The 12,553-nt window shown below is 42.0% G+C and overlaps 1 protein-coding gene across 1 annotated transcript; it reads right to left on the reverse strand.

Moving 5' to 3' along the window:
- Positions 1 to 147: 147 nt before the first annotated feature.
- Positions 148 to 11,406, reverse strand: LOC129816833 (chromatin assembly factor 1 subunit B-like). The gene is given in 15 exon segments (XM_055871754.1): positions 148 to 5,323; positions 5,576 to 5,652; positions 6,539 to 6,837; positions 6,839 to 7,094; positions 7,335 to 7,494; positions 7,595 to 7,686; positions 7,819 to 7,888; positions 8,087 to 8,180; positions 8,282 to 8,366; positions 8,531 to 8,627; positions 8,746 to 8,849; positions 8,964 to 9,087; positions 10,312 to 10,444; positions 10,744 to 10,876; positions 11,297 to 11,406. Coding segments are annotated over 14 exon segments (1,839 nt in total). The 5' UTR covers positions 10,870 to 10,876; positions 11,297 to 11,406; the 3' UTR covers positions 148 to 5,201.
- Between the last annotated feature and the right edge of the window lie 1,147 nt (positions 11,407 to 12,553).

A 12,553-nucleotide genomic window follows, 5' to 3' on the forward strand; every position in this document is an offset into this window, starting at 1 on the left:
TCACAAAAGTTCTGAACCTTTCTATTCTCATTGTTTCTTTAGTGGCTAAATTGTTCAATATAATTGTCCTAATACAATTTCCATTCTAATCCTTCAACAACAATGGAGAGTGGCAAAATGTTAGTCTTGACACATACGAATCCAATGTGCAGTTTGATTCATTTATTTGTCATTCTTCTGGATACAAAAATGTAAAGTAAATTCTCACAAAACGAATTCTGATCATTAAAACTAAAGAAACAAACAGTATGGTAACCATGGTCTGGTATGGTCAAAAGAACGTGTGCTGCCATCACGGTCACTTCCAGTAGGCCTTGGAGCATGTATGCCTTTAACTGTTTTCTCCATTGGCCTGTAACACACTTAACAGGAGATTAGTAGCAAACACACATACAACCGTAATTCATCATGAATTGGAAACATACAAATATACAATAACCTATTTAGCTCAGATGCTAAATTAATTATAAATATTTCTGCTAAGAGTATTATTATATTATTGATCGATTGACTATAACTTTTCAAATCACCCAGTAGTGCTATTTGCCGAGTTCACTCCGGATACATTTTGCAATTCATCAGCCATTCCTTAACCTGCGACCATAAACAGGCTACATATGGACAGCACCAAAACATGCAATCTAATGGTTCTGTCTCTTCGCAGCAAAATCTGCAGAACTGCGATGGAGGTATCCTCCATATACAGTACCAGTCAAAAGTTTGGACACACCTACTCACTCAAGGGTTTTTCTTTATTTTTACTATTTTCTACATTGTAGAATAATAGAAGACATAACAACTATGAAATAACACATATGGAATAATTTTGTAACCAAAAAAAGTGTTAAACAAATCAAAATATATTTTATATTTGAGATTCTTCAAAGTAGCCACCCTTTGCCTTGACAGCTTTGCACACTCTTGGCATTCTCTCAACCAGCTTCATGAGGTAGTCACCTGGAACTGGAATGCATTTCAATTAACAGGTGTGCCTTGTTAAAAGTTCATTTGTGGAATTTCTTTCCTTCTTAATGCGTTTGAGCCAATCAGTTGTGTTATGACAAGGTAGGAGTGGTATACAGAATATAGCCCTATTTGGTAAAAGACCAAGTTCATATTTAGGCAAGAACAGCTCAAATAAGCAAAGAGAAATGACAGTCCACCATTACTTTAAGACATGAAGGTCAGTCAATCTAGAAAATGTCAAGAATTTAGAAAGTTTCTTAAAGCGCAGTCGAAAAAAACATAAAGCGATATGAAACCGGTTCTCATGAGGACAGCCACAGGAAAGGAAGACCCAGAGTTAACTCTGATGCAGAGGATAAGTCCATTAGAGCTACCAGCCTCAGAAATTGCAGCCGAAATAAATGCTTCACAGAGTTCAAGTAACAGACACATCTGAACATCAACTGTTCAGAGGTTGGTTTGGGATGAGTTGTACCTCAGAGTGAAGGAAAAGCAGCCAACAAGTGCTCAGCATATGTGGGAACTCCTTCAAGACTGTTGGAAAAGCATTCCAGGTGAAGCTGGTGGAGAGAATGCCAAGAGTGTGCAAAGCTGTCATCAAGGCAAAGGGTGGCTACTTTGAATAATCTCAAATTTAAAATATATTTTGATTTGTTTAACACTTTTTTAGTTACAACATGATTTCATATGTGTTTTTTCATAGTTTTTATGTCTTCTATTATTATATTATTCATTGATGTCTTTACTATTACTTTACAATGTAGAAAATAGTAAAAATAAAGAAAAACCCTTTCATGAGTAGGTGTGTCAACTTTTGACTGGTACTATATATATAAATATTCTGTTGGTTGCAAGAATTTTGGATTATAATTTAAATTTAAAATCAAAGTTTTCTTTCCTTATCAGTTCATAAACCACGTGCCATGGAATCGTTACATCGAAAACCTCTTCCCAACTATTTTTCAACCTGTATGACTCAACTGCCATTTTTATGGTCCTTTAATTTTACTGGTATACTTTTTTTATTTATCACAATTTCCTTTAACCAATTTTGGTCTTTAATGCAGGGCCAACAGACAAGTTCCTTCTCCTTCCACTTGCCTCCTCCATTTTTGTAGTAATGCTGCAATCATTTGGTTGTAATCTTGGATAGAGCAGACATTTTCATATATTTTTGTTAACTGCATGTGTGACATAACTCCACCAGTCCTATTTATGATATAATTTACGAAGATTATACTGTTTTTAAACAGTTTTTCCATGAAATTTTTATTTTTTATCAATTAGTATATTTGAGTTTAACCATACTATTTGTTGTAATATTTGTTATTTTCTGGTGGATTAAACAGAAATTGCAACCAGCTTTCTATGGCATGTGTTTTTTTTTTTACAATATTTTGGAGATTATTTTACTTAACCAAAAGTGAGAGGTTGTAATCTGAATAAAGGGGAAAGGGCCATTATTGAACACGGGGTGAGCCATTCTTACTAATCAGCTAGAGAACCAGTTTGAATTTAAATTTCAGTTTTGTATGACTGAAGCCTGTAGTGAGGTCCAATCCTTTAATATTTTCTGCCCTCCAAATTCATATTTACTATATAAATAAACCCGTTTAATTTTGTCTGGCTTGCGCTTCCAAATAAAGTTGAATATCATTTGCTCATATAATTTAAAAAACAAGTCGTTAGGTGTAGGCATAAGTAAATAGGTAAACTGGGATATGGCTAAAGGGTTATAAGGGTGATTTTTTCACAAATAGATAGGTATTGTCCTTTCCATGGTAGTAAGATTATCTTTTTTGACAAATTTAAAAAAATGTATTGTAGTAAGATAATTTCATTTTTTCAGGATATGAAGAGAGTCCACTTCTCCATCAGACCATTTTATTGGTCAACTACACAGTAATGTAAAATTTGTATTTTTTAGCAATCCAATACATAATATGGTGCATGTATCAATTTGGTTGTAATCCAGCGAGATTAGAAAAATGATCTAGATCCTTTGAGGCTGTGCAGGGATCCACATTACACATTTAAAAGAAAACATGAATTGTCAGCGTACATTGACACCTTTGTTTTTAATCCCTGGATTTCTAGCCCCTTGATATTAATGGTTGGATCTGATTTCAAAGCTAACATTTTGATAGTCATAATAAATAGATATGCCAATAGTGGACAACCTTGTTTTACTCCTCTTATCATTTTAATACTTTATGAGAAGTAGCCATTATTTACTATTTTACACCTGGGGTTACTATACATAACTTTAACCCATTGTATAAGAGATTCTCCAAAATAAAATAGTCCAGGCATTTATAAATTCCAGTCGTACTTTATCAAAGGCCTTTTCAAAGTCAGCTATGAATACCAGACCTGGTTTCCCTGATTTTTCATAGTGTTTTTAGATTTACCACCTAGGTCCTGAGAACATTCATGGGAATGTTTAGAGAGACGTAACAAATACATATTTTTTTTTAGACAAGCATTATTGTATTGAAGTGTTACCAAAATCCAAAAAGTACAATATACAAACATTCATATAAAAAGGAGAAATAACCCCAATGTAACACCACTAGAGACAACCATTCAGACTAAAGTCAATGACCATTGTACAGTTTCATAAATGAGCTAAGCATAATTTGGACTGAGGTAGTTTTATCTTATATGTAACTTAATGTTTCTTAACCTTTATTTTTAGCCAGGTACATTTATATTTAAGAATTAAGTCATGAGGGGGTGTGGCATATGGCCAATATACTACAGCTGAGGGCTGTTCTTACGCACGACGCATCGCGGAGTGCCTGGACACAGCCCTTAGCCGTGGTATATTGGCCATATACCACAAACCCCAGAGCTGCCTTATTGCTGTTATAAACTGGTTAACAGCATAATTAGAGGAGTAAAAATAAATGTTTTGTCATACCCGTGGTTTACGGTCTGATATGCCATGGCTGTCAGCCAATCAGGGCTGGAACCACACAGTTTTAATTTACATCATACAACGGGTGGGTCTAATCCTGAAAGCTGATTGGTTAAAAGCACATTCTAGCCGGTGTCTATTCCACAAATTACCACTGGCAAAATCTATCTAATCTATGTTAAAATGTACATTTACTCTGTTCCATCTGAATACGCAATCCACTGTCTCTTCAGACCAGGCAGGGAAGTTCTAAACTTTAAAAAGCATCTAGACATTCTCACATTTCTTTTAGACTAACATTTAGTTTTCAACAATGGAGATTTGTATGAACATTGCTGTCTGTCTCTCTCCAGCTGTCGCATAGTTATGAACTTGTAGGGGTCGGGACGAGAAAGACAGGCAGCGTTTCTCAGCCAGTCGAAATCATGAATCAACTGGCATCATTTTTATGAATATAAACAAAGAAATGTCAATTGAAAAAAGGTCAAATGAAACAAAGCTAGTTTGCAGTCTTTCCAGTTTCCGTTTGAAGTTATTGTAGCTGTGTTGTTAGCTAGCTCCTCTGAACAACAGTGCCCTGATGAGAGAGCACATTTTCAAAGCCAGGCTAAATCGCGTCTCATTAGCTCATTGTTATGGATGTTTCCAAATAAATGTCACTAGAAAGCAGCTTAAACAAATGCAGCTACTGTTGTTATTCTGTCTGCACTGTTTGACGTGACTGTAAGGTAGCCGTAGTTGGCTAGCTAGCAAGCAGGGGATAAGAACGTTGCCTGCCAGTATGGCATAGATACAGAACAAAAAGACTGAACGACCGACCAGCCGGCTTGGGTAGCAACCCTAGATTTGTGTCTGGACTATATCTTGAGGAATGATGAAATAGTATGAATAAATTCATGAAAATAACCTTATTTGAATATGTTGGTAACCCGCTGTATAAAATTGATACTGCCCTTGAAGACGGTGTTTGGAGGATATATTGGCACGGCTAACAATGCTTCTTGGGCATTATCACTTAAATAACTACCTGGTTATCCAATAAATTAAGCTACAGAAGAATTCAGGATGTGAAATTACAAAAACATACAGAAAGTTGCATTAGGAGGAAACACCAGTCTATGCTCTGTGAACTCTTGTGAGCGTGTAAATTAGGTCACAACACCAGTCTCTAAGCAGTTCTATAGGCTAGACTGTGTGTGACTGTGTGTGTGTGTGTGTGTGTGTGTGTGTGTGTGTGTGCGTGCGTAATGATAATATGCGAGTTGCATGTTGACACCACTCTGTCCTGCAGAGGGTTCTTGGCAATGAGGGGTCCTTAGGGGTTGGGTGTGGCCATTGAGGCTGGAGCCACCCCTGTCTTGCCTGCCAGGGTGCTGGTCTTGGGCCGCTTGGACTCTGGGGGCTGGCACACAGGGTCGGTGGGGGGAGAGGGTTGTTCTGGGGGGAAAAGGTGAACCAAAATACATGCATCAATCGTATACAGAACATTGGACTGAATAAATCTTTCTTAGGAATAGGATTTTACATCATTTAGTATACTCAGATGTTAATTTTGTTTCATTGGTTGGGCGCTCAGAGGCAGACCCATTACAGAGACAGGTAACTATAACACTGTCCATAGCCAATCCCTGGCCTTGTTGTAAAAGTGCTTGGCAAATCCCTGTGTTGGTTGTTGCATGATATGCTGACCATGTTTGGCTTTCTCCGTGGAGGGTGTGGTAAAGGCAGCTGGAGATCTAGAGACGACGGGAGTCAGAGATATCCGTCTAAAAACAGAAGGTAGCGAGAGAACAGTGACTTAGAGAGGGATTCTACCCGGCTCTTGAGTAGGTGGCTTAGGAATAAGTTCCAAAATGCGGCTTTTATGTAGGCCTACATAAGAAAAACTTGCACCTAATTTAGGATTCATAAGGGGAAAAAAACGGCAAATAATAACAATCTAACTGCACTTCTTCCCATCTATGCTCTTTCTCTCCTCATTCAATCTCCTCACAGACTGATAATGACCGGACACACACACACACACACACACTGCCCATCTTGTCTGCCGGCAGCCTCTCAGGATAATCGGTACGTGATTAACAGTGGGTGGGGTCCAAAGAACCCTGAATACCAGACAGGGTTTTGTTCTGACAGACAGTAGCTAACGACCAATACACGCCGCAAGCTCTGCCATTATTTTGTCTCACACTCAATGTCAACAAATTACTTATCATCCACAATGTGGATTCAGAACCTGCGTAGAGATTCTTAGATACTGCACATTTCTAATAAATGGAAACAGTAGGGGAGAAATGGTTCAATGTCCTTCCCTAGACTAGGCATGCTGCCCTGGCTGGTGCTCCCATCAGCCTATCCGTCTAACTGTTCCCTTCCATCCAGTGATCATGTGGCAGTGACGTAGTAGCTGTGTGTAGGTAGGTACCAGGCAGTCACCACCAGCCATTTGAATGGGAGTTCAGGGATTTAGCGTGCAAACGCTACTCACACATGCAGAAACACATTCTCACTAATATACGCACCAATGCACAAACTCTGACTCACAGGTAAGCATTACATTGATTAGACAAACACAGGCACACAAAAATACAGACCAGACACACAATGGTCTATAGATAAAAAATCCATGACATCTTGTGTCTGTGCTCTTACCTGGGGACAGGTTCTTTAGGGGTGGTGCAAGCTTTAGGGGTGCTGGGGCCAAGAGTGTTTCTTTGGGCCTTTGGGGTAAGGCAGGGCTGGGCTGTAGAGGGGGTGTTGGGGGTGGAGGGGGCGCTGATGCTGGTTGTGGTAGGGATCTTGGGGGAATTAGCAGCAGTGGCTTTGGGGGTGCTGGGCTTGCCCCATCCCTCCAGGGTGTTGAGGGTGATCCTATGGGGCTGTGGCTTGGCCTTGCCAGGGTTGTTCTTCTCCTCACCCCCAGGGACCAGGGGGGTGGCATGGGAGGTGATGGGAGGAGAGGGGGGTGCTGGGGGTCTCTTTAGGAATGGCGTGGACAGTGGCGGTGCTCTCTGTGGTTTTAGGGACGGGGGACACCATGCGAGCCATGGCAGCCTTCTTGCCCTTCTTCTCTGGGCCGTTGCCGGGGGTGACGACCTCCAGGACTGGGGGCTCCTTCAGGGGGGTGCCCAGCTCGCCAGGAGAGAAGGAAAGGAAGGAGCAGTAGCCGTCTGTAGAAGACACCGCCAGGAAAGAATCGTCCCGAGACCTACAACAGCACATCATCACTAAATAGACTGAATGGAACACAGACTGGAATAATACAACAACAACTTATTATCACAAGGAGTAGTTAGAAGTTACCCCAAACACTGATACAGGGTCAGACATTTTTCAGTGCAGTTTGGGATTGGGGGATAGGGTCATCAGATCCTAGATCAAGGGCATCTTCTACCTCAAGCTAATCAAAAACAGAGCAATACAAGACATCTGAAGAGCATGTGTGTACCAGGTGAGGTCGCTGAGTGTGTGATAGTGGATGTTGGACACGTAGCCGAAGGGTAGGGTCTGCTGAGTGTCATAGAGGAAGATGGAGTCCTCTGATGCCACAGCAAACACCAGTCTGTAGGGCAAGCCAAACATGTTGGGCAGGGGCTGGGCACTGGCATCTGTAGGGAAGGGAGAGTGGAGTGGTGAGGAGAGAGGAAGGCATAGAGAGGAGAGGAAGGGAGTTAGCTATACTTTTTTTGCTATTGTGTGTGTCCTTACCATCTCCCTTCTTGGTCCTCAGCTCGAAGTAGACAGGGCAACAGCGTACAGCCAGGGTGGCTTTACCAGGGCAGGGCAGGTGAGCTATGGGCCTAAGATACAGAAAGGCAGATACAGGTTATACCCATACTCTGATACAGAAGCAAACTGCAGGCTGTGACAGTCTCAGTTCATTTCACTAAATCTTCATTGTCCCCAGAGGGTTATTGGTTGGCAGCAATGACCTCTTGAGGCTCTTCCTGGAGAAGACGTATGTAGTGCTGGTGACGTTCTCCCCTGCCTCCACACACCCCGCTACACATAGAGAGAGAACGCAGAGGAAGGACAGAGAGAGAGAGAGGGAGAGACAGAGAGAAAGGAGATGGGCTAAACAGGATGTCACCTATAACCTCCACATCAAAGGATATGACAGCAGCACAGGACACAATTTCTTCCTGTTTCAAGTCACCAGACAAATACACAGAGTAATTGTTTTCGTTTGTGTTTGTGTACCTGGGGCAAGCAGAAAGGATCCGTCCGGTGTGAAGGTGAGTCGCCTGAAGAAAGACTTCATGCTGTCATCATGGAACATTCGATACTGTTTCACCTGTACAGAAGCAAATAAACACCATTACATCATTGAGTGTTCAGTGTGTGTATGATTGTTTCATGTGTGTATGGGAGATTGTCCATTCAGCTCATACTGACCTCTCCCCCCACAGCTGATCCAGAGCCCATCTTACTGACACTGTAGGCCTTCCTCCTGCTCTGAGTACTGTACACACGCATCACCCTGAAAGAGAGAGTTGACAGTCAGATTGGCAATCAATCATATTACATTGTTTACCAGTTGATGCTGGTTCATTGTTTATATGTTAGTTTGACTAATCACTGATTAAGGGAGAGACAAAATGGCTTCTCACGCAGAACCAGTGGCTGTGTGCGGTGTGTTCCTACCGGTCACAGCTGAGTGTGGCCACATACTGGCCCAGCGGGTCCCAGGTCACTCCCTGCACATAGCTCTTATGGTCATTAAAGATGCACAGCTTCTGTCCTGAGAAATACAACACAGTTACTACCTGTGTGATAACTAATGAACAGCATGCATTCACCGCGAGTAAACGTAATAGAGGTACAACTCAACAGACACACTTTGTGTACACACATCTTACCCTTTGTGACATCCCACATAATGGCAGTGTTGTCCACAGAACCAGAGACCATGAAGTTCCCATCCCGGGTCCAGCTGATATCATACACATCCTCTATGTGTCCCCTACCAAACAATTTAAACAACAATCACAGCTGTGGTTATGAAGTAAGACATATCAAAATATTACAGGGAGCGGACCATGCATTGTAGATAAGGGCATTTATTAGAGGGTCTCACCTCAAGGTCTTGACCACACTCCAGCTCTCCTTGTTGAGCTGACTATCCTCCTCCTCCTCCTGGAACGATTGGGCCTGTTCAGGCTCCTTACTGTCGTTTAGCTTCCACAGCAGGATGGTTGCATCTGTTACACAGTCATTACACTCACATGGAAAAATATACTCTGTGGACTGAATATCTCTTATCATAGCAATTTACAAGTACTTGGGTTTCTTGAAAGATCCCACACCGAAGGTCTTGTGAAAAAGCTCAGGCACAAGCTGGATTTTTTTTGGTCCGTAATAAGTCATGTTTTTATTTTGAAGCGATAAAAGAGGCTTGTTTGCACTATTTTTATGCTTATACTTGATTATGGTGATATCTTGTACATGTACGCCCCTGTGAGGTCAATATTTATGATGACCACTGTACCATGGGGTGCTGAGGTTTGTTACCAACTCCAAAGCTCTCACATCCCTGTACCCTCTATGTGCGAGTGGGCTGGCCTTCCTTAACTCTTCAGGGGATTAAATCATTTGTACGTTTTTATTTATAAAGCCATACTGAGACAGTTCCCTTTTTTTACTAGTCTAACTACATTATCAAGCAGTCACATGAAAAACTATTGCCTGACTCAACTGTGTTTTGTTGATTGTGCCTAAAGCCAGTACAGAACTAGGGGGAAAAAGCTTTCCAGTTCTCTGCACCTTCCGCTTCGAACGAGTTTCAAACGGTCCTGAAATTACAGGACCTCGTCCCTTTAAATGAGTTTAAAGCTAGGTTAAACACTATGATGGAAAATTAGGGGGGGGGGGGGGGGGGGCGTCAATGTTGACCCCTAGTTTCACAACACTCTCAAACCATCTTACTGTTCAATGTGTACATTCAAGTTTTTTAAACTGTAGTGCTTCATGCTGTAAATGTGTCTGCAACTTTGTGTGCTGCTATTTAGGCCAGGTCTCTCTTGGAAAGAGATAGTTAATCTCAACGAGATTGGTAAAACACAAAAATAAAAAAATTGTATATTATTGTTGTTTTGGAATCAACTGATTACAATACCAGAGGTGCAAAAAGATGGCGGCCTCCATGCACTTACCACAAATGACTTTTGCCAAGTTTTCCGTATTGTACATTGCTCTCTGTTACTCTTTTTTTGTATCATAACCACAGTAAACATGATCCCATTTTTAGCTTCAAGTTTGGAAAATTGAACCATGTCACACCATAGTTTTAAAACGCCATGGATAGTGGTAAAACCATGATGTCATTTTTGAATTCCGACATCTTTATGCACCTTCAGCATTGGAGAAGCTGATCACCCTTGTTCGATTCTATTTGCTATATAAAAGTTTGCTACATAGTGACCCACCATCTCCTCCAGAAGCGAGCATTTCGCTGTTGGGGCAGAAGCGCACCACGTTGACGGCCTTGGTGTGCCACGCCAGGTTTGACAGGAAGTCCACCACTGCCTTCCCATCAGGCCCCATCTCCACACGCCACAGCTGACCACAGCAAGTGACACCACACGTTACAGCATCACACAGAGCCACTACACGCGTTGGGTCATTGTCTCTGAAAGCATAACTACATTGTTCCCTTACCAAGCAGTGTGAGTGAGAGAAAAATGCCCTCTGCTAATGCATACAAGTGTTCAGTTTGTGTGTAACTATGTAAGTGTGTGTGAGAGAGAGTAAGAGAGACATGGCGCTGCACCTGCCATAACATCTGAAAATCTGTGTACACGACCACTAAACTTCGATTTGGACAATGTGGTTGTTTTAAACAGCTAGCTAGTACTCACCCTGACAGTGGTGTCCACTTCTGCTGTGGCCAGCCTGTGTATGCGGCCCTCTGAGTTGTGCTGGAAGTCCAGACTGTAGACAGGCTCTTTGTTGTGCCACGCAATCTCACATGTTATCACCTTCATCCTGCTACTAAATACAGGGAAAGGAAGAAAGAGTAAGGAGAATGTCAGCTAGAGATACTAGCTATAACTAGCAACTGAACAAACAACAATTGTTGTGTTGTTGACACCAACAGTCACGTGTAAATGAGAAGGCAGTGAAGAAAGTTGGGACATTAGCAACTTTCAAGTGCTCTACTCTCATATACTCATTGAGCTCAGTACCTACGAGAAATGTTGCTTAGTAAAGCCAACATGTTCGTTAGCTTAGCCAGAGCTAAGTTAGCTCAATCGCTAGCTAGCTTACGTTAGCTAGTTCAGATAGCTAGCTGTGTGATGAAGTAAACCACTTGCGATGACCTAATGAACAGTGTTAAAGTTATATTACCTATTGAATTACTCAGATATACATCCAGAACATATGCATAAATAAACATTTATCTCTATCTACCTGTTTTTCCGCTGTTTCGCTTTTCTGCTGAGTCCAGTCTACAAGCAGACTGCACAGACAAAAAAAACATTGGTTTCCCGCGTAGAGTGCGTCCACAACTTCCGGTAGAGAAGTCAACAGTGATAGGAGGAGAGGGAAAGGGGGCGGGTATGAGAACCTGCAACATCAGAGATGGTTCCGGGTGCTGTAATACCAGAGTAATCCAAATGGCGGCAAAATACACAGACTCTCTTGAGTCTGGGTAATTTCAAGGGGTCAGCAAATTGACATTCAAAATAGATTTCAGATGACATTATAGTAGAATAACAACATGCACTGCTCAAAAAAATAAAGGGAACACTTAAACAACACAATGTAACTCCAAGTCAATCACACTTCTGTGAAATCAAACTGTCCACTTAGGAAGCAACACTGATTGACAATACATTTCACATGCTGTTGTGCAAATGGAATAGACAAAAGGTGGAAATTATAGGCAATTAGCAAGACACCCCCAATAAAGGAGTGGTTCTGCAGGTGGTGACCACAGACCACTTCTCAGTTCCTATGCTTCCTGGCTAATGTTTTGGTCACTTTTGAATGCTGGCGGTGCTCTCACTCTAGTGGTAGCATGAGACGGAGTCTACAACCCACACAAGTGGCTCAGGTAATGCAGCTCATCCAGGATGGCACATCAATGCGAGCTGTTGCAAGAAGGTTTGCTGTGTCTGTCAGCGTGGAGGCGCTACATTTGTGGCCTGCTGGAGGTAATTTTGCAGGGCTCTGGCAGTGCTCCTCCTGCTCCTCCTTGCACAAAGGCGGAGGTAGTGGTCCTGCTGCTGGGTTGTTGCCCTCCTACGGCCTCCTCCACGTCTCCTGATGTACTAGCCTGTCTCCTGGTAGCGCCTGCATGCTCTGGACACTACGCTGACAGACACAGCAAACCTTTTTGCCACAGTTCGCATTGATGTGCCATCCTGGATGAACTGCACTACCTGAGCCACTTGTGTGGGTTGTAGACTCCGTCTCATGCTACCACTAGAGTGAGAGCACTGCCAGCATTCAAAAGTGACCAAAACATCAGCCAGGAAGCATAGGAACTGAGAAGTGGTCTGTGGTCACCACCTGCAGAACCACTCCTTTATTGGGGGTGTCTTGCTAATTGCCTATAATTTCCACCTGTTGTCTATTCCATTTGCACAACAGCATGTGAAATGTATTGTCAATCAGTGTTGCTTCCTAAGTGGACAGTTTGATTTCACAGAAGTGTGATTGACT

The sequence above is a fragment of the Salvelinus fontinalis genome, chromosome 19, assembly GCF_029448725.1.
Source record: "Salvelinus fontinalis isolate EN_2023a chromosome 19, ASM2944872v1, whole genome shotgun sequence".
In the NCBI taxonomy this organism is placed as follows: Eukaryota; Metazoa; Chordata; class Actinopteri; order Salmoniformes; family Salmonidae; genus Salvelinus; species Salvelinus fontinalis.